The sequence below is a fragment of the Miscanthus floridulus genome, chromosome 6 (assembly GCF_019320115.1).
Source record: "Miscanthus floridulus cultivar M001 chromosome 6, ASM1932011v1, whole genome shotgun sequence".
NCBI lineage: Eukaryota > Viridiplantae > Streptophyta > Magnoliopsida > Poales > Poaceae > Miscanthus > Miscanthus floridulus.
In genome coordinates this window covers 40,708,222-40,731,067 of record NC_089585.1, presented here as the reverse complement: position 1 = coordinate 40,731,067, position 22,846 = coordinate 40,708,222, and the positions used below count along the sequence as shown (strand labels likewise).

Below are 22,846 nucleotides of genomic sequence, written 5' to 3'. Positions count from 1 at the left end.
CATATGGCTTGTCTACAATCTAGCACCATACTAAGCACTGGAAGATGAAAGATGGTGAAATGGATCTATTTACTCAACTCTTGCTTGAAAGTAGAATAGGTGCTTACATAGAATGGCTAGATAATGAACTAATCATGACTGCTAATAAGAAACATACATAAGGATCCACTACTAGTAATGTTTTTTTTGCGAAAAGTAATCTCAGCAACCCATAAAGCTTATCATATCTTTTGGAGTCAGAAAATTATTCCCACTAGTCGGGTAAGTCTTGCGAGTACATCATGTACTCATGGTTTATTTACCCCTGTTGCAGGTGCAGTTTGAAGAGTAGCTGTTGTGTGGAGGATTCTTCTAGTGGGCACAGACGGATCCTTGTATTCTACCATTAGATGTTTATTATAATTTCGCTGTTTAAATTCCGCACTCTGAACTTGGTACTATAGTAAGGTATTTCTAAGAACTCTGGTTGTATGGAATGGACTAAGTATTGTAAACTCATTCTCATTATTGGCCCCTAGAGGAAAAACGTGGATTATTCGAGTTCTCCCTTGGGGTGTGCTCGATGAGATCCGCCCAATGTAGCTTGCTTTCGGGGTGCTCAGTGTTTGGTGGAAGACGAGCGCCTCCGAAGGTGTGTTATTTCAGGCGGTTCTACCACAGGTGGTACCAGAGCCAATAATGAGTTCTGAGTTTCATAACTCTTTTCAAAATATAAAATTTGATGAACAAAAGTTTTACGAAAAATAGGATGCGATAAAATTATGTAAATAGGTATAAGCCCTAGCAATATGGTCTATCTAGGATAGCGGCACTGGTTTTATCTAATTAGTTTTCTATAGGTACACTAACTTATGCTGCATAAGAATCGTTTAGTAAGCAGAAAGTGAGTGTGCGATGTGCCGAAAATTTTTGCGAATGCCGCTATATTCTAGCTTGAGTGAATGGGTAGGCCGATGCATGTATCATGAAAATAGAATCTTGCTTAAACTAAACTTCCCACTACACATCTAATTTGGATTAGTGAATTGATAGGATAACCTAAAAGAATGCTTTAATAAACATCTTATCATTTCTCTAATCTCTTGCTCCTTATCTGGAGGGTTGTCTTTAATGGTTGGCCCCTATTTGTTTACAGATGAACCTAAGGTCTGGTCATGGGAGTACCAGCACTAGGGTGGACCCGGGTGATAATGGTCGTGGTGAGGGCATTGTCAACAACAACGGGGAGAGCCATGAGGCCCCGCTTCTAGCTCCTCCTCCGCCACCACCACCTCCGATGACCCATGCGGAGATGATGGCGGAGATGCTAGCTGCTCGGCATGAGTCAACCCGTGCCTTGGAAATGCTAGCCTAGGCAATTGGTGGCTTCGCCCATGGAGGCCACTGTGGCAATGGCGGGAACAGGGGTGGTGCCCGTGGTCCCGAGGGGCCCTATTCTTACCAGGATTTCTTGAAGATGCACCCACCCACATTCATGCCGACTGCTAAGCCTTTAGATGTGGAGCATTGGCTTCATATTCTAGAGCAGAATTTCTGCTACTCACTGTAACTGAGGAGCAGAAGGTGCGCTTTGCAGCTATTGGGTTTTGCCAGTGTATGGTGGGACACGTTCAATGCCATGCAGTCATTGGATCACCGTGTGACTTGGTAGGAGTTTACTGCTGCTTTCAGAGAATACTATATTCCTACTTGTGTGTTGAATAGGAAGTTGACAAAGTTTCTAGACCTAAAGCAAGGGAGCATGTCTGTAATGGATTACGTGAACAAGTTCAACCATCTAGCATAGTATGCTGGGATCTACGTCGACACTGATGAGAAGAAGAGGGACCATTTCTATCGTGGCCTATCTTGTAGTCTATAGAAGGAGTTGTACACAGGGAACTACCAAACTTTTAGTGCTATGATGAATGCTGCCATTGCCATAAAGAGACTTCAGCGTGACTCTAAGGCTGAGTGGAAGCACAAGCGGGTGATCATTGGGTCTTCTAGTCACTCATAGGCTCAAAAGGTATAGGTTATCAAGTGGGTGTCTTATCAGTCTTCAGGTGGGTAGTCGTTCCATCAACCTTAGCAGACTCACCCGTCACCTTTCACTCAGTACCATGCACCTATTCAGCAGGTGCAATAGCAGCCTCAGGGATAGTAGGTCCCACCTCATCAGGGATAGGGGAACAAGCCTAGTGCATGTTTCAAGTGTGGCAAGGAGGGCCACTATGCTTAGGAGTGTCCATAGAACCAGCCTGCATAGTCTTCCTAGCCTTCAGCTAACTCCCGTCTGATCAAGCGGACGATTATCAAGAAGAAGGTGCCCATAAGTCGCTCTGGGCAAGTTAACTTCACTAAGGCTGAGGAAATCTTATAGAATGAACCAGTGATGGCTGGTATATTTACCATTGATTCCCACCCAACATATGTGTTGTTTGATTCTGGTGCATCACATTCATTCATGAGCATGAGATTTGCATAGAAGCACAATATATCTCTTATGGCTATACCTATTGCCTATAGAATTAGTACTTTAGGTGTGCAGTTGTGCGTTAATACTCAGACAGACATAGTTGGATTAGTGCTAGCCACTCACACTTACCGCCTTTAGTTCATGGTGCTGCCTGGGCAAGGCATAAATGTAATTTTGGGCATGAACTGATTGCGAGTATATGGGGTAGTCTTGGATCTTAAGCAGAGAGTTGTTGAGTTATGACTTTCTTCTTCCGAGGATAGGATGTCTCTTCTTATGCCCTTAGATCCAGCCTTACCTATTGCAGCTCATGTTGAAGCTTCTCCTAATCTTGCCTCTATTCTTGTGGTCTATGAGTTCTCGGATGTCTTTTCTTAAGATATACCTAGGTTGCCACTAGATAGGAATGTGGAGTTTTCCATTGAGTTAGAACCTAGCACTGCTCCTATTTCACGGCGTCCCTACCGCATGGCTCCTAAAGAATTAGTAGAAATGAAGAAGCAGTTAGAGGAATTATTGGAGAAGGGATTTATCCATCCTAGTTCTTCACCATGAGGTTGTCCTGCTATTTTTATGAAGAAGAAGGACGGTACTCTATGGATGTGTGTGGATTATCGCCCTCTCAATGCGGTAACCACAAAGAACAAGTATCCTTTACCTCGTATTGATACTTTGTTTGATCAATTAGCTGGTGCCAAGGTGTTTTCAAAGATTGATCTTCGTTCTGGGTATCATCAAATTAAGATCTATCCACAAGATATACCAAAGACAACTTTCTCTACTAGGTTTGAGCTGTATGAATACCTAGTCATGTCTTTTGGTCTCACCAATCCTCCTGCATTCTTGATGTATCTCATGAATTCAGTCTTTATGCTAGAGTTGGATAAGTTTGTAGTGGTGTTCATTGATGATATTTTGATATACTCCAAGAACAATGAAGAGCATGCACAACATCTTCGGATAGTACTGACTCGATTAAGGGAACACAAGCTATATGCCAAATTTAGCAAGTGTGAGTTTTAGTTAGACCGAGTGTAGTTTTTGGGACATGTTCTGACACCTAAAGGTATCTCTGTAGACCCAAGCAAGGTACATGATGTGTTAAATTGGAAATCTCCCAAGTCAGTGCATTAGATTCATCAGTTCCTTGGTCTTGCTGGTTATTATCGGCGCTTCATTCCTGACTTCTTCAAAATAGTTTAGCCAATGACCAAGCTGCTCCAGAAAGATGTCAAGTTTGTATGGAGTACGGCTTGTGAAGAAGCTTTCCAAGCCCTAAAGAAATTTCTTACCTCTGCTCCTATTCTTGCCCAACCAGATATTAATAGGACTTTTGATGTGTATTGTGATGCCTCAAAGATTGGACTGAGATATGTGCTTATGCAGGATGGATGTGTGATAGCTTATGCTTCACATAAGCTAAAAAAGCACGAGGTGAATTATCCCACCCATGATTTAGAGCTGGCTGCTGTGGTATATGCTCTAAAAATTTGGAGGCACTATTTGTTGAGAAATAAAGTACACATTTTTATGGATCACAAGAGCCTCAAATATATTTTCACCTAGTCTGAGCTGAACATGAGGCAATGGAGATAGTTGGAGCTAATCAAGAATTATAATTTGGAGGTTCATTACCATCCTAGAAAAGCTAATATGGTAGCCGATGCTTTGAGCCAGTAGTCGTATTAAGTTGAAGAAATGTCTTTGTCTCTCAACCATACTGAGGTGCTAGCCCATATTGCTCTAGTCTTAGATTTACTTGAGCCAATTATTATAGAGCAAAGGCAAGATGTTTCGGAAATCCCGCATATCAAGAAGTTAATTGCCGAAGGGCGTGGTCCTTATTTTAGTATTGATGACCAAGGTGTGGTGAGGTTCAAAAATAGATTGGTGGTTCCATCAAAGTGAGGAGCTTAGAAGAAAGATTTTGGATGAAGCTCATCATTCCAAGTCCATCCATCCAGGAAGTAACAAAATGTACCATGATTTGCGCCACTTGTATTGGTGGTCGAATATGAAGCAGGACATCACTAAGTACGTCGTGGAGTGCGACACTTGTGGAAGATTTAAGGCAGACCATATGCATACACTAGGATTTTTGTAGCCCTTGCCTATCCCTATTTGGAAATGGGAAGATATTTCCATAGACTTTGTCGTGGGTTTGCCCCACACGTCCAAGGGCTATGACTCTATTTGGGTCATTGTGGACCGTCTCACTAAGTCCGCTCATTTTCTCCCAGTAGATACTGGTATTCAGCCATGAAGTATGCCAAGTTATATTTTGATCGGATCATGATCCTGCATGGAGTTCCTCTTACTATTGTCTCTAATAGAGGGTTAGTATTTGTCTCTCATTTTTGGGAGCAACTCCAGGAAGTCTTGGTACTTGTCTCCTTAGAAGTTTAGCTTATCATCCACAAACTGATGGTCAGACAAAAAGAGGCAATCAGGTACATGAGGATATGTTGAGGGCTTGTGCCATTTCTTTTCCTAAAAAGTGGGACGAATGCTTGACTCTAGCTGAGTTTTCTTATAACAATAGCTATCAAGAAAGCATTCGTATGGCACCTTTTGAGGCCCTATATGGTAAGAAATGTAGAACACCTCTTAACTAGGTTGAGGTGGGTGATCGTGGATATTTTGGGCCTGATTTTATCAAAGAAGCTCGAGAGCAAGTCAGTATTATTTAGAGCCATTTGAAGGCAGCTCAGAGCCGATAGAAAACTTATGCGGACAAGAGAAGAAGGTCCTTGCAATTTAAAGTGGGTGACCATGTGTATCTCAAAGTGTCTCCCATGAGAGGTGTGCATCAATTTGGTGTCCGTGGAAAGTTAGCTCCTCGTTATGTTGGGCCTTATAAGGTTTTGGAGCGATGTGGTCATGTTGCTTATCATCTCCAACTCCCGGATATTTTGTCAGCAGTGCATAATGTCTTCCATGTTTCCCAGTTAAAAAATGTTTGTGGGTCTCTGATGAAGCTATGGAAATTGAAGGACTTCCCCTCTAGCCCGACTTGTCTTATATTGAGCATCCTGTCAAGATCTTAGATGAGAAAGAAAGAGTGACTAGAAATAGTGTAAAGTTCTATAAAGTTCAGTGGCAAAACCACTCGGAGGACGAGGTGACGTGGGAGCAAGAAAGTTATATCTTGAAGCATTATCCCCACCTTCTTTCTAGTTCATTAGGTAGTTGTTTACATTGAAATGTATTTCTTATCTCTTTTCCCACACTAGGCACAGGAAATCTCGGGACGAGATTTTGTTTTAGGGGTGTAGATTTGTAACACCTTCGGTGCTACACTATAAATCATTTACTAAAATATGTCATGAGCATCATGTTATGTGTTAATGCTTGTAATAAAGTGTGTAAATCAATTTCCGTAACTCAAAACGATCGGCAGAAATAGGAAACAAAAGTTGATTTGATAGTTATGTTATATCACTTAGGGTTTAAAACAATTTTTTATCAAACAAAAATAATATAGAACATATATGCAACACTTAAATAAAGTTTAAAGTACAAACTTTGTAGATGACAATGAAATACTTGGTGTTGATAAATAATGTTGCTAGATTATATTTCTAAGGGTTTGGAAATGAAACTAGAAATAGAAAGTCATTCAACATTTAGAAGATTTCATGAACTTTTGGTGAGCTAGACCTTGCGATGTTTGGTAATTTTTGTATGGCAATCTGGTTAAGAAGTAGGGTAGTGTTACAGATTGTTTTAGTAGCCTTATGTAGCCTCTATTGTATGGTGAAGATGGTTTGGGTGTTTGGCCAACCGATTAATTGATTTGGATGCTTTAAAAAGCGTGCATGGGACGTCCTTGGTCGGTTTCCTCGCGTAGGCGCGGTCACCGCGCCCCTGAGCCGATGTCGGCGTGCCGACCGTGTGCACATGCCTGGCCACGCTCAGCTGGCTATTGTGACTGATAGCCCTGGCGCGCAGTTGCCCCACATCACTGCCACGCCGCTGCAGCCATAGTCCCGTCGTGCGTTGTGCGCTGTCGCTGGTGCCGCTATTGGTGCCACTAGGGCCGCTCGCGTTTGCTCTGCTACGCTGCACTGCTCCATGAGCCACGGGTGCCGCTGCCGCTGTCATCACATCATCGTGCTGCGTCGCTGGCCGCCATGGTACTACACGCACAGGGTCGTGACCCCCCCACGTGCACCTGCTCCACCTTCAGTCGTGTCCCGCCGAGGCAGCATAGGGCCTCTATGCACCGTGCCGCTGCCACCGCCGCCTTGCTCTGCCCACATGTGTAGCCATCCACCATCTCGCCCTATCTCTCTCTATTGAATGGCTACGCGATGCAACGAGCCATCCTTCCTCCCACCCCCTCACGTGCCATTACTGCTGCCAAGGATGGTGGCCCAACGTCCCCTCACGCACACGGCTTCTCAATTCACATGCCTTGGTTCACTAGGGTCTGATTCATAGCACTTATAGCGACTCCATAAAGCTATCTAGCTGTGTCACCCTTACCGAGCCTTAGCCGAGCACTACCGACCACCAATTTGGTGTTTTACTCATCGTCGGTCGTCCAATGCCATCGTCACCACGCTGGCGCACGCGCGGGTGGTTGAGGACCATGCTGTTGTAAAGGAGGGAGTTTGCGAGGCTTTTATTGCAAAGTTGTAGTCTGTTGAAATAGCGCACATAGTGTTAGTAGTATTATCGGAGAACACGAGGGTGTTTTTACAAGTTGGTCGGCACGTGCGGGCTCCCCCATCGCGAGCCGTTTGCGCGCGTGTGAGCCACGTAGATGGGCCACGCGAGAATTGGTTTTCCTTTTTCCAGCAAATTAGCAAATGTTTTTCTAATTTAGTTTTGAGTTGATCTTTGAAAAATTATAGTAAAATCTATAGGTGTCCAAAAATAGTGAAACAAAATTTGTTAGGTTCAAAAAAATATGATCTATCTATTGGTGTAGTTAGTTTATATTTATCTATGAGAATGCTAGATTCATTAATCCATTTAGGAAAGCTTAGCATTATTTAGATTAATATTTGTAGGAATTTTTATAGTAAATTGGTAATAGCTTTGACCATAAATTTTTATAGTAGGTTCATTGTATTATTATGAACTCACTGTAATTTTTGTAGCCTTAGAATATATTGAGAAATATGGTATCTAAGTACTCCTTGTTGTAGTATATAGGAAATCATTAATAAGAGTAAGAATATATTTTAGTTGCTAAGTAGCACTTGTAGGCGAAACCCTGCTGGTTTGATGGGAATGATAATTAGCTCGGTATCTTAGTTATTAGAGCTAGCTTAGTGGCTTAGTAGATGTATTCTTACTTTAAGAACTGTTGTTGCCTTAATATTGAGTATTGCATCATCATTGCATGCATGTAGAGAACGAGTTGGTGGAGTTCGTGACCGCGGGCGAGCAGAAGTACGAGGAGGTGATTGAATAGTATAAGGAGGAGATTCTCGTGCAGGAGGAGGTCCCGGAGCCGCTACTGACTGACTGAGCTAACACCACGCCTGCCTAAGGCAAACCCCAATGCATAACCCTTATTTTGAATAATCACTGGAAATATATATATGATGTGCATTTACATTATAGGAGTTATATTGAAAGTACATGTATAGATATATCTACCTATGAGTCCTACTAGCTTAGGTTGAGTAGCTGCTATGCTTAGGTTTTTTGGTAGAGTGAGTAACCTGCCGTTACTCACAATAGCTGATTATGATTATCACTCTCATAATAAAATGGTGAAAGAAAAAATAGAGACCGGGCAGGGATATGGTACGGGTATTGGTGGGTGTAAGAGGTTGTGTCCCGTGGCTAATGGGGCATAGCTTGGTTACACTGTTTTTCTTGTCCATGTCGGTTAAGGACCGACCGCTGCATTGGGTTCTAGGTAAGTCATAGACTTATTATCCTGATCACATACTTGTTTATGGGAGCAGAAAAGACTCGTTGCTCTCTTGTCATAGGTTTCGGCTCTTTTTTTAGACCGACTGATTGGAGGCGGGGATGGTAAAGCTCTAAGCACCGCACTGAGTCCAGGACTCATGTATGGGGGCTTAGAGTCCAAGTTTGGACTGGGACCTGGACCCCTTAATAGGAGAGTAGTGGGTTGGTCCTGCTTGTGCCTAGGGTACAAGCGGGGCATGTGTTTCGAGGTACCCAGCTAGACACATTGATTCATGAATCGCCGGGTAATCCAGTACGGCTTGTCTATAGTCTAGCACCGTAGTAAGAACTGGAAGATGAGAGATGGTGACATAGATCTGTTTGCTCAACTCTTGCTTAAAAGTAGAACATGTGCTTACATAGAATGAGTAGATAATGAACTAATCATGACTGCTAATAAGAAACATACATACGGATCCACTACTAGTAATGTTTTTTTTGCGAAAAGTAAACCCAACAACCCATAAAGCTTTATCATATTCTTTGGAGTCAGAAAATTATTCCCATCAGTCGGGTAAGTCTTGCGAGTACATCGTGTACTCAGAATTTATTTACCCCTGTTGCAGGTGCAGTTTGAAGAGTAACTGTTGTGTGGAGGATTCTTCTGATGGACACAGACGGATCCTTGTATTATAGTATTAGATGTTTATTGTAATTCCACTGTTTAAATTCTGCACTCTAGGCTTGGTAATGTAATAAGGTATTTCTAAGAACTCTAGGTGTATGAAATAGACTAAGTATTGCAAACTCGTTCTCATTATTGGATCCTGGAGGAAAAACGTAGATTATTCAAGTTTTTCCTTGGGGTGTGCTCGACGAAATCCGCCCGATGTAGCTTGCTTTCGGGGTGCTTAGTGTTAGGCGGAAGACGATCGCCTCTGAAGATGTGTTATTTTGGACGATTCTGCCACAGTTATTATGTTTTACAAGTATTTAGAACACATCTATACATCGATTATAATGTTTATGGAATTTTCTAGAATTTTCTAAATATCATTTCTATTTTTCTAGAGCTAAATCTGTTTTTTTGAAACAACTCGAGATATTTTTGTGAGCTCTAAATATTTTATTTGGATATGGCGTTCCCATTGTATCTCTAGAATTTTATTCGAAGTTTTTTAATGCCTATAGACATTTTTTGTCATGACATGAGGTAATTTTGAATGGTTTTGAGAATTAACGAATAACACGTCTGATTTTAGAGTTTAAGAAAAAAAATCAGACTTAGAGGAAAATTCAGGTAAATCCTATCCGTTCAATGGCCAACCACCGCAACATACGAGCTGAGCTCAAACAGATATCTCCACATCAAAAGCAGCAGCTATAGTAATCAAAAGAAATAAAATGCAGCAGGTATCTCCAAGCCACTCACCTGTTGCTTGCTCCGTTGATTTTCAGAACTTGATTCGTGGCCCCATGTGTCAGTGAGTAACAGCATAATTTATTCCGCCTTGACGGTTTGCATCTACTCCGTATTCTAGGCCTGGTTTAGATCATCTTCAAATTCCAAGTTTTTTTACTCTTTCTCCATCATATCAATTTTTAGCCGCTTGCATGAAGCATTAAATGTAGGTAAAAAAAATAACTAATTGCACAGTTTAGTTGGAAATCACGAGATGAATCTTTTGAGCTTAGTTGATCTACGATTGGATAATATTTACCAAATAAGATGAAAGCACTACTATTTATCATGTTGCAATTTTTTGCAATCTAAACATGGCCCTAGAGAGTGTCACACGACACGAATGAGAGACGGCTTCATCCGATTGGCGATTGGTGTGTCCTATTTATCCTCCACTCTTTCCCCTCGAGCTCTCCTGTCTCCACTAGCTTTCCCCTTCTCTCCGGTCCGGGATTCGGAAGCACAAGGCAGAAGCTAAGGTACCAGACCATGTCCTAACCCCTAGCTGCTGTGATTGATTACTTTTCGCCACTCGTTGGAGTAGAAATTTTAGTTACTCTCCGTTTTGGGGCTGTTCATGTTCCTGTGTTTGGTGCCTTTCTTGATAAGTTGATATACAGCCATGGATCCTTAGAACTTCGATAGTGACTCCGTAGGTATTGGATAATAACAGAAAAAGATTGAACCACCGGTTATATTTCCCCCGGATTTCGACAACTTTTTAGGGCCTTTGGAACCAAGGAATTTCTTAGTTTTTTTTTTTTCATGGAGAAATTTCGAAGACACCAATGAAGTTCTCGCATAAATGAGAAAAAAAAAACTAAATCATGCTCGATTTGATTTTCTTGCCATGAGAAACTGCTAGTCAAGCACAAAAGAAGGATCTCCTAATTTTCCACACTTGACAACATTATTTTCACAGCTTCACGAACTTTCGTCATCCACCCACCCCCCACCCAAAATGTGAATACAACCATAACCTTCACAGCTTCAAGAACTTCCAAGTTCAAAGAAATTTCTAAACAGTAATTCTTTTTTAAGCTGGTGAGGGGTCCGGGCCCTCCTGATTACTAAAAAGAGACGACTGAACAAGATATTATTAGATCCACACACGAATTGTATACCAAATGTTTCCCTGATTGGAGCTAATTTCCTCATGGAGATTAGGGGCTATGGGGCAGAAGCATCTTTTGTTGCTTGCTTGTTTCTGGGTCCTGTCATGTTCCTTGCTACTTCATGCTTCCTCCGATGGACTGTTAAGAATCAACCTGAATAAGAAGAAACTGGACAAGGAAGCTTTGACTGCTGCAAAATTGGCGAAGAAGGAGAGCCGCCTTCGAAGGTCTGTGGGTGCTGGCCAGTATCTTGGTGCCTCAACTGATGACATAGTTCCTTTGGACAACTACTTGGACACTCAGTACTTTGGAGAGATTGGCATTGGCACGCCATCACAGAACTTCACGGTGATATTTGACACTGGAAGCTCCAACTTGTGGGTTCCCTCATCCAAGTGCTACTTTTCGGTATGTTCATTACTATGAGATAATGGTGCATATTTTGACGCCACTAAGGTATTCTAAGTTTGGTATTTGTACGTCCATGTATTACAGATAGCATGCTACTTACACCACAGATACAAGTCAACCAAGTCGAAGACTTACAAAAAGAATGGTACACAATAATCTGTTGCATCTATTCAGTTTTGACTATTGTTTTGGCGAGTTTGAGAGATGTTGGTTAAACGGTACCCTGTTATTTGAACTGCACAGGAGAATCTTGTACAATCACATATGGTTCCGGGCAAATCGCTGGCTTCTTCAGTGAGGACAACGTGTTGGTTGGTAACCTTGTTGTGCAAAATCAGGTAAACTTGTCACATAATTCCTCAATTAAATGTTCCTATCCACCATTGTTATGATAATAGTACTACTTTTTGTTCAGAAATTTATTGAGACGACTCGTGAAACCAGCCCTACTTTCATCATTGGGAAGTTTGATGGAATTCTTGGCCTCGGATTTCCTGAAATTTCTGTGGGAGAAGCCCCTCCAATTTGGTACGTATTAATTTCGTTTGTACATAATGTTGAAACTCAAATCACTGCATTTCTGTTCCTTGATCATTTTCTCTGTTGGATGAACCAAACAGGCAGAGCATGAAAGAGCAGAAACTGGTTGCAAAGGATGTCTTCTCTTTCTGGCTTAATCGTGACCCTGATGCATCTGCTGGAGGCGAGCTTGTCTTTGGTGGTGTTGATCCAAAACACTACAAGGGGAGCCATACATATGTTCCCGTTACTCGCAAAGGCTACTGGCAGTTTGACATGGGAGATCTTCTTATTGGTGGCCACTCGACTGGTTACTGTGCTGGTGGTTGTGCTGCTATTGTCGACTCAGGGACTTCATTGCTTGCTGGTCCAACTGTATGTATTCTAGAATTCCTAAATGGTGAATTCACATTTAGTACCTTTTCAGAAAAAATGGCACGGCTTATTTTCAATTCTTGTTCTGGTCCAGACCATAGTGGCTCAAGTCAATCATGCAATTGGTGCTGAGGGGATCATCAGTACAGAATGCAAAGAAGTGGTGAGAGAGTATGGAGAGATGATCCTTGAGTTACTCATAGCAGAGGTTTGGTGCTGGTTCCCTTCTATATGAATTGTTTTTGCGATTAGTGTTTGTACATTGATATGGTTTTATCTAAGTATGAAGCATTTTGTTAATGAGCAGACAAGCCCACAGAAAGTGTGCACTCAGATTGGTCTCTGTGTATTTGATGGTGCCCATTCTGTCAGGTTAGCTCAGTTTATAAATTAATTCTAAGTCCTGTCGTAGTATCTATGCATTTTATTTTCCATGACATGTTTTTTATTGAACTATCATGCAGCAACCCAATTGAATCTGTTGTTGAGAAACAAAATCTTGGTTCTGATCTTTTCTGTACTGCTTGTGAGATGGCTGTTGTCTGGATACAGAACCAACTCCGAGAAAACAAGACAAAAGAGCTCATTTTGAATTATGCTAATCAGGTTGGGATACTTTGTTATGTTTGGCCAGTTTTTTATGATTGGGAATTGTGCAGAGTGTGACAGCATTTCTTATTCTAATGTGCATTGCAGCTCTGTGAGCGTCTCCCTAGCCCCAATGGCGAATCAACCGTTGATTGCGATCAGATCTCAAAGATGCCAAATCTCGCATTCACCATAGCAAACAAGACTTTCACCTTAACACCAGAGCAGGTAACTCCCTACTTACAGTTTCTTCAGTATTTGAGTAATTGAGTTAATAGCGAAGCTTTGTCTGGGCGAAACCATGATCTCATTTTCAAAGTTCAGTTCATTTATCGGACGTTCTTTGGTGCAAACATACTTGTTCTAGTTCTCTTGAATGCACTGATAGCCTTTGTGCTGCAGTACATAGTGAAGCTGGAGCAAGCAGGACAAACCATCTGCATCAGCGGGTTTATGGCATATGACGTACCACCTCCTCGTGGTCCTCTCTGGTACGCTGAACATATATGTACATAAGTGGCAGTAATCCACTCTACAGTCTTTGGTTTCCTTAGCAAGAATCAAGCATGCAATCTGACATCCGTCTTGTAAACATTCAGGATACTTGGTGATGTTTTCATGGGCGCCTACCACACTGTTTTTGACTTCGGCGAGAACAGGATTGGGTTTGCCAAATCTGCCTGAGGACTGGAGTTCTTCGCTTTAGTAACATATCCGGTTTGTTATCCTGGTATTGTACATATATTGTCGACCGGTATAAGCTGCAATGCTTAATACTATAGTATATATTCACGCAGAAACCTAGAGGATTGTGGCAGGATATGTGTTTGCAAATGGCGCTATGCTATGTATGAAGCTCTGGGACATGGAATTTGATGTAACAAGCACAGATACACGATGAGGATTAGGGCTTTTAACCTAATCTTATCATGTTGATTACTATGTGGAAGTATGGTTGCTGAGATGAGATGCCGATCATAGGGTTTTTTACCCGCCTTATAGTTCCGGGATAGGGTTACAAGGGCCCTGTTCGCTTCTTATAATCTATACTTTTCAGATTGTTTTTTCAGTCGGAACAGTGTTTTTCTCTCACAACAAATCAGCTGGAACAGTGTTTCGGCTTGTTTTTTCAGCGAAACGAACGGGATAGTGCCTCATCAATCTGCATTATAGATTGGTTTTGATATTGGATATAACTGAATCTTGGGTCTTGCAGGATAAGGTTTCTAGCTAATTTATACAGTGAGTAGATGATCCCTCGTGTAGACTTTGGGCTAAAAAAAGTCTGGCTCGCCCTATGGCAAGGGCACTGAATTTTTTTTTTCATTTTTTTGGGAAATTACAAGGGCATAAACAGGCGTACCTCCTAGGTAAGTACAAGGTAAATCTGAGTGGTATCTGGTATGCAAAAGCTGGTGAAGCACGGATACACGATGAGGATTAGGGCTTTTAACCTAATCTTATCATGTTGATTACTATGTGGAAGTATGCTGCCTGATCGCTGGGCTGGGGCTGGCTGGCCAGCCCCCTCACATTGCTACTATTTACGCGAACCAGCCAGCAGTACTTCTTTCTCACATAAACGAACCAGCAACGATACGAACCAGCCAACCGAACAGGCTGATGGTTGCTGAGATGAGATGCCTATCATAGGGTTTTCTACCCGCCTTATAGTTCCGGGATAGGGTTACAAGGGCTCTGTTCGCGTTTTATAATCCGTACTTTTCAGTTTGTTTTTTCAGCCGGAACAGTATAATTCTCTTACAACAAATCAGCCGAAACAGTGTTTCGGCTTGTTTTTTCAACGAAGCAAACGGGGCAGTGCCTCATCAATCTGCATTATAGATTGGTTTTGATATTGGATATAACTGAATCTTGGGTCTTGCATGATAAGGTTTCTAGCTAATTTATACAGTGAGTAGATGATGATCGCTCGTGTAGACTTTGGGCTCAAAAAAGTCTATGTCTCGCCCTATGGCAAGTGCGCTGAATTTTTTTTTTCATTTTTTTGGGAAATTACAAGGGCATAAACAGGCGTACCTCCTAAGAATAGGTAAGTACAAGGTAAATCTGAGTGGTATCTGGTATGCAAAAGCTCGCTGTATCTAGGTTAGTGACCTAGCAGGAGGCACCATGGATTTTAATCAAATTACCAAGTGACATTTGTTTTTCCCGAGTGGATCGGGTCAGGTAGTGGTCCACTAGAGGCATGCCCTCCGAATTCAGTTTAGAACTTACAGATTGTAGTGCTATGCACTAAGTGGTTCGGCTGACTGACAGAGCCCAACTTGAGCCCTAGCATGCACTTTGCCATCTTCTTGGAGAATTTTTATTTTTTAATTCTTTTTTATTCAATATTTCAATAATAATTGCTCTAAAAAAATCGTGGATCTAACCCTTTTGATCGCACCAGAGCCGCTGGCTTGACCAAATAACGTTGTCGCGCCACATGTATTGGTGCGGCAACATCTGCCATGTTAGACGGCATTTACGACGTGGAAAACATTGTCACGCCACTCCCGCTGGCATGACAGTATTGTTTTGTCGCGCCACCTGGAGTGGCGTAACAAGACAAAACCTTCGAAAAATTATAACTCTTTGATACGTAGTATGACGTAAATGAAATTTATATGAAAAATCATAATTCTAATTTTTAGTTTTTTCATTTGGGGACATTAAGATGCTCAAAAAATAATATAAAATTTCATGAGCATAATAAATACGTACTAGTGCTTGTCATATTAGAAAAACAATATCTTTTTTTGTATGTTGTCAAATGGAGATACTTTTTATATGAAAGTTGTAGCTCTCAATGAGATCCACAACTTTGTAGTTTTTGGTTTTTACATTTGAGATCATTAAGATGCATAAAAAATAATATAAATTTTAGCAGCATAATAAATACGTACTAGTGTTTGTCACATTAGAAAAATAATATCATTTTGGTACGGTGTCAAATGAAGATACATTTTATATCAAAGTTATAGCCCTTAGTGAGATCTACAAGTTTATAGTTTTGAGTTTTCATCAAAGTAATTAAGGTGTCGGCTAGGCGTCCAAGCGGGTTTTTGTAACACCCTAAAATTTGTTTCTCTTGAAATAGAGCTAAAATGATTTAATTTTATATTTTTATGCTCACGAAAACATGGAAAAATAATAATTTGTTATTAAATTAAAATTTATTATAAGGTAGCAACATGTTGGTGCATTCATGCTGATGCATATTTATTTTGTGATGCTTGGGTTTAATCAAAATTTGCAAAAAGGTTTAAATTTGAATTTGAAAATGGTTTTGAAATAAAAAAAAAGAAAAAGAAAAGAAAAACACTCCCTCTCATTTCTGGGCTAGCTCAGCCTGCTCCTCCTTTCACTATCAGCTTCGGCCTTGCCTACTCCACCCCGCTGGAAGCCCATCCCGCAGCCGGCCCAACTCATTTTTCTTGCTACTTTCCCGCTCGGCCCGCTTCATTTCTTCCCACGTAGCCGCTCTCCTTTCTCCTCGGTCCGACAGTCCGAAGCGGCCCAGCGGCACATCATGCATCCCTTCTCTGCTTGTGGGTCGGCCCAATCAAGCTACGCACACTGGCCCAGTCGCACGCTGCAGCCGCTCCCTGTCCTGCTTCCTCATCGCTCTCTCTCACTGCTAGTCAAACCCAGTCGCCAGAGTCGTCTTCTACCTCATAGCCGCCCAGGACTCTCCGTCGTGCCATGGAAGCCGACTTCGCTCCGCCCATGCCTCGTCGTTGCCGTGCCCCCAAGCATCCCGACCCCCTTAAATAGGAGCGTCGTGCCCCTCCCGCATAACCCTAAGACGCTGTGCTCGCTAAGTCGACTCGCTCGAGCTCGTAACCCTAGCCATCGAGTCGCCGTCCCCCCGCCGAGCAGCGTGCCATCGCCGTCCACTCCACGCCACTGGACTCTACCTTGGCGAGTTCAACATCTTCTTCTCTTGCTTCTATGTCATCGGTTTGCGAAACCGTGGCCTCTAGGGACCAAACCAAACGCTTCGAGGAGCTTCTCGCCGCCGGTAATGGAGCTCCGCCGCACTAGGTTTCTTCTCCGGCCGGTGACTCTCCCTCTCTCTCCTTTCTAATCTAGGCCATCTAGATTCAATCCAACGGTCCAAGATCGCTCGTACCCCTTCGCTGGGTTTATTTGCAAAAGAGCCTCTGCAGTTTCACGTAAAATAACACACAGTCCATGGTGCACTTCCAGAATACGTTTCCCTATTCCAAAAGCGTAGTTTCTTTCTAGTAGATTCAGAATACGTTTTCTCTTTCATAAAGCGTAAAATCCGTCTATTAGATTCAAAATACGTTTTCTTCTTTTGAAAATGTAGTTTCTTCGGTTAGATCCAAAATACATTTTTATCTATTTACAGTTTTGCCACTATATTCTTTAGGCCATTACTTCTCCGTTTTAACTCCGATTCAACCCGTTCAAGTAACGTTAGATTCATAATTGTGTAATCTACATGTTCATCCTATTATTAAACATGTTTGTAACTTTTGAAATTCGAGGTTAGATTTAATCTATTATTTTATTAAAGGAGATCTTGTTTAATTAATAACTTATTCGTTATAGCTCCGATTAGAGTGTTTTTCGCGTATGTATGTTCGTAGTAACGTGTAGAACATTTTTAAAACCTTTTTACTTATTGTTTATTATGTTTGGTGTACTGTTATGATTTAGTTCTATTGTTTGCTTCGTGTATGATTGCATGGATGCTTATGTGGTGCTTTATGATTATGTCCAGTTGGTGAGCTTTACGTGTTGATCAAGAAAGAGTTCCATTGAAGGTTTGTACTAGAAGAAGGATCTAAGTTTAAGGCAAGTATAGCATGGGATCATCCTTGTTGTCCTATTCACCTTAATATCATTTTAATCATATGTATGTGTCTACCTCGACAACCGTAGTAATTTTCCTAGCTATTTGATATCTTGGATTCCTTGTTACCTATGGAGTATTGCATTGGGTAGTATGATGCTAGAGCTCAAACTAAAGCCATGATCTTGTAACTTGATGAATGGAATATGCAATAAACATTAAAAGATGCTTTTTAGCAACATGGAACAAGAGGGCTAGAGCATTGGGCTATTTTTATGGTGCTCTAGATTCCTCTCCCTAAGGACTTATCTGTAAGTGATCATCTGGGACTTACACTACAGCTGTGAGGGCTACATGGCTCTAGCTTTAGCTTAGTATGAGGAGCTTTTCTAGCTTGTTAGTGGTCACCTTTATGGCGTAAGAATGGCTTGATGAATCGGGTATAGGAAAGCCTCTACTCTTATGTGTATAGCCGTGATGGAATTATGCCATTCAATAGGGGGTTCCTATATCTATTTATCAAGTGAATCTAATGGCCCTAACTTGTTAGACGAACCTTTGAAAGGCTTCATAGTGAACCCTGCCGACCTTCTTTGGTAGTGGGTCAAGAGGTTGCTTGCCTCAGGCGAAAGGGTAAATCACGACTCATAGTGAAAGTGTACAACATCTGCAGAGTGTAAACTGGTATATTAGCCATGCTCACGGTCACGAGCGGCCTTGGAACACTTATAGAATAGATGATGAACACTAATGATACTGATGATAAAGATGCTCACTAGTGATTACTGTTTATGCGATTCATTATTCATGTTTACTTGATCATGTATTTATATGGGCTTGTGAATAAACTTGTTGCCACCCAATTGCTAAAAGATGACTCATTAAAAGCTAATCGTAGTTAAACTAGTGTCAGCCTTTTGAGCCTCATGAACCCCATGATATATTTGTTGAGTACGGCATATACTTACGCTTGCTTTACTTTTTAAATCTTTGGAAAAATCCTGGATGGGTACTAGATTGCTAGAGTTTGAAGAAGTTAGGCTTGTGATCAACCAGTCAGTTGTCCCTGTGGAATTGGAGTCTTCACCCAAAGATCGGAGTTGTCTTTCCACTATTTGCTATCTAAGGTTATATTCTTTGTACTAAGTACGTTATATATTGAGCATTGTCTATTGCTATTACCCTTATTTGTAGCTATATGTGAGATTTAACTTCCTAGGCTCACATATGGTGTGTATCTGGTTTTGTTTTTAAAACCGAGTGCTACAAAGTAGTATTAGAGCAATGCTAACTATAGGATGCAAGCCTAGTAGAAATTGGTCATTTTAAGGTTTAGAAGTTGCTACAAAAACCCTTACTTTATGAACCTTGATATTTTCTTCTCTACTATATCTCTACCCTTGTTATTCATCTCTATCTTGGTGCTTATTTTGAAGTCTTTGTTCTCATCTTCACTCCTTGATTTGATCTGCTTTTAGAACTGTCCCTCATCACCTTCTTGCATAATCTAAAGATAAGTCTTAGGATTGTTACCCCTAGTACAATGAGGACGATAGTATCGTAAGTTGAGTCAATGATTGAATTGTGCACCTTTAGTACTTTGTTGAATTGTCATTATGCTTCTGCTTGTTTTGAATCTTTATAATGATTGCAATGATCTTGTTGGGTGTTCCCACAATTTGATTTAGTTTATAGGCCTAAGATATAAGGATTAATGAAATAAATAATCAGGTTTTGGTTCTCTCCTATTTTCCCAATCGTGCCTTCGGAGCAACCTATCTTTATCAGTTTATATCTCTGTCTTTGGACTACCAAAAATCATGACAAAATTTTGGACGACAATAGACTTCAATATCTTTCTCTGACCACAAGAATCACCTTAATAGCTATGTTGGTTATGGAGTTATGAAAATCACAAGACGCTACATCGATGCTGTTTGAAGCCTAGAATAGTTTCTGTTGTGCACTACTTTCGACTACCTGAACTGCAGAAGTTGGAAAAGTGTTCTATAAGTAAGTTGTGGAGAATTTGATAAGCTTTCCAACAATATAAACTATAGCTCTATTGGATTAATAGAATGAGAGTTACAACTATTTTATTGTGCTGTTGTTTTTCTGCTCGCGAGGAATTTCAAATTTCTTGTTCTTGCTCATATATGAGAGTATCATTGGGATGTCAGAACGTCTTAATACTAATTAGCTCATCCAGAAGAAGGTGCAAGCTACCCTTTTTGTGTCCCCTAGCTGATCATTTCTTAAGGGGGTAGCTAAGTTGAAGAATTTGCAAGATAAAGTATCATGTTCTAGTTTGCGTAGCGGAAGCGTGGTGGGCCCATAACCCAAAGGTCCTAGGATCAAAACCTTTGGAAGGAGATATTGGACATCTATAGTTGGTTATAAATGGGCTCAGAAAACATCAATGTGACATCAAGCCTAACAAGTGAGTTCTCTACGTGGATATGTTAATAGGGGGAAAGGTACCAAGAAAGTTAGTGATGTGATTGAAACCCACTTAAAGATGTGAGAGAAACTCAGAGTCTTTAATAATGAGGTTTGATTAGAGGTTCAAGTGTGGTTTATCCAAGACCATCAAGATGTTGATAGTGTTACTGGAGAAGGTTTTAAGTTCAGATCAAAAGACCTCAGCTAAGTATTTGAAGGAGTAAAAAAAAGGTTGAGGTAAAACCTATGTATTAGCTTTGCTAGATCAGGACAAGAGTTTTTTATATCTACTATGATGCACCTTATCTAGGTGTGAGATGTGTCCTTATGTAAGAAGAAAAATAGAGGTTTAAGCAAGAAAACATGAGATGGAACATCTAACGTATGATCTGGAGTTATCGATTGTGGAGCATGGAAGTACTATCTACTTGGGTATGATAAGTGACATCTATGAGGATCATAAGAATCTAAAGGACATCTTCACTAAGATGGTTTTGAGCTTGTGACATCATTGTTGGATTGAAGCAATCAAGGTTTTATGACTTGGAAAAGTGTTATCACTTCGAGAAGCAGAGTCGTGGTCGATGCCCTTAGCAAAGGAGAGTTATGCTAAGAAGATTTGGATGACACCATGGACTTAGAATTGTGCTTGAGAGTTGAGTAGCTTAACCTGAGCATACATAGTCATTAATGTTTTAAAGTTGGTAATAGAACCTACTTTAGACCAAGAAAGTAAGAAGGCTCTGTTGGAAGGTGAATATTTTAAGAAAGAGAATTGATAATATGGACTAAAAAAGGAAAGGTGGCCTAGTGAATGGAGTTACTTGAGGGGTGTTTGGATTACCTATCAGAATGCTGGAATCAGTTTGGCAAGTTACCTAGAGTAAGGTTAACAAGTATGCAAAGTAGAGAAGAATCCAAAGGCAAAGAATCTGTATCTCTTCTATCACCATTTTCTGAATCTTGAGGATGAGATTCATCTTAAGAGGGGTAGAATTGTAACACCCTAAAATTTGCTTCTCTTGAAATAGAGCTAAAATGATATAATTTTATATTTTTATGCTCATGAAAACATGGGGAAATATTAATTTTTCATTAAATTAAAATTTATCATAAGGTACCAACATGTTGGTGCATTCATGCTGATGCATATTTATTTTGTGATGCTTGGGTTTGATCAAAATTTGCAAAAAGATTTAAATTTGAATTAAATTTGAATTTGAAAATGGTTTTGAAATAAAGAAAAAGAAAAAGAAAAGAAAAAACACTTCCTCGCATTTCTGGCCTAGCTCGGCCTGCTCCTCCTTTCCGTCTTAGCTTTGGCCTGGCCTGCTCCACCCCACTAGAAGCCCATCCCGCAGCTGGCCCAACTCATTTTTCCCCGCTACCTTCGCGCTCGACCCGCTTCATTTCTTCCCACGCGGCCGCTCTCCTTTCTCCTCGGCCCAACAGTCCGAAGTGGCCCAGCAGCACATCACACATCCCTTCTCTGCTCGTGGGCTAGCCCAATCAAGCTATGCACACCAGCCTAGTCGCACACTACAACCGCTCCCCACCCTGCTTCCTCTCTGCTCTATCTCACGGCTAGACGAGCCCAGTCGCCAGAGTCGTCATCTACCTCATAGCCGCCTAGGACTCTCTGCCGTGCCATGGAAGCTGACTCCGCTCTGCCCATGCCACGCCATTGTCATGCTTCCTGAGCATCCTAGTCCCCTTAAATAGGAGTGATGTGCCCCTCTAGCAAAACCCTAAGCCGTCGTGCTCGCTGACTCGCCTCACCCGAGCTCACAACCCTAGCCGCCGAGTCGTCGTCACCCCGCTAAGCAGCGTGCCATCGCCGTCCACTCCATGCCACTGGAAATCCACCTTGGTGACTTCGTCGTCTTCTTCTCTTGCTTCCGTGCCATTGGCTTGCGAAACCATGGCTTCTAGGGCCCAAACCAAGCGCTCCGGGGAGCTTCTCGCCGTCGGTAATGGAGCTCCGCCGTGCCGGTTTTCTTCTCCGACCGGTGACTCTCTCCCCCTCCTTTCTAATCTAGGCCGTCCAGATTCAATCCAATGGTCCAAGATCACCCATACCCCTTCATTGGGTTTATTTGCAAAAGAGCTCCTGCAGTTCCACGTAATATAACCCACAGTCCATGGCGCACTTCTAGAATACGTTTTCCTATTCCGAAAGCATAGTTTCTTTCTAGTAGATTCATAATATGTTTTCTCTTTCATAAAGCGTAAAATCCCTCTGTTAGATTCAAAATACGTTTTCTTCTTTTGAAAACGTAGTTTCTTCGGTTAGATCCAAAATACGTTTTTATATATTTATAGTTTTGTCACTATTTTCTTTAGGCCATAACTTCTCCATTTTAACCCCGATTTGACCCGTTCAAGTTGCGTTAGATTTGTAATTGCATAATCTACATGTTCATCCTATTATTAAACATGTTTTTAACTTTTGAAATTCAAGGTTAGATTTAATCTATTATTTTATTAAAGGAAATCTTGTTTAATTCATAACTTCTTTGTTATAGCTCCGATTAGAGTGCTTTTCACGTCTGTATGTTTGTAGTAACATGTAGACCATTTTAAAAACTTTTTTACTTGTTGTTTATTATGTTTGGGGTACTATTCTGATTTAGTTTTATTGTTTGCTTCATGTATGATTGCATGGATGCTTGCGTGGTGGTTTATGATCATGTCCAGTTGGTGAGCTTTACATGTTGATCAAGAAGGAGTTCCATTGAAGGTTTGGACTAGAAGAAGGATCTAAGTTTAAGGCA

General features: G+C 41.2%; 1 protein-coding gene across 3 annotated transcripts; it reads left to right on the top strand.

Annotated features, from left to right (window-relative positions):
- Positions 1-10,118: 10,118 nt before the first annotated feature.
- Positions 10,119-13,764, top strand: LOC136455968 (aspartic proteinase-like). 3 transcript variants are annotated; one of them, XM_066455707.1, is made up of 12 exons: positions 10,119-10,273; positions 10,962-11,317; positions 11,405-11,465; positions 11,564-11,658; positions 11,736-11,848; positions 11,941-12,214; positions 12,309-12,422; positions 12,504-12,586; positions 12,679-12,820; positions 12,911-13,030; positions 13,205-13,293; positions 13,402-13,764. In XM_066455707.1, exons 2-12 carry the CDS (start codon positions 10,967-10,969, stop codon positions 13,484-13,486), a joined length of 1,527 nt encoding a protein of 508 aa, XP_066311804.1. In that variant the 5' UTR covers positions 10,119-10,273; positions 10,962-10,966; the 3' UTR covers positions 13,487-13,764. The 3 variants fall into 3 exon arrangements, with proteins under 3 accessions (XP_066311804.1, XP_066311806.1, XP_066311805.1); XM_066455709.1 differs by having other exon boundaries at positions 10,121-10,273; positions 12,522-12,586; XM_066455708.1 differs by having other exon boundaries at positions 10,121-10,273; positions 10,957-11,317.
- The last annotated feature ends 9,082 nt before the right edge of the window (positions 13,765-22,846 follow it).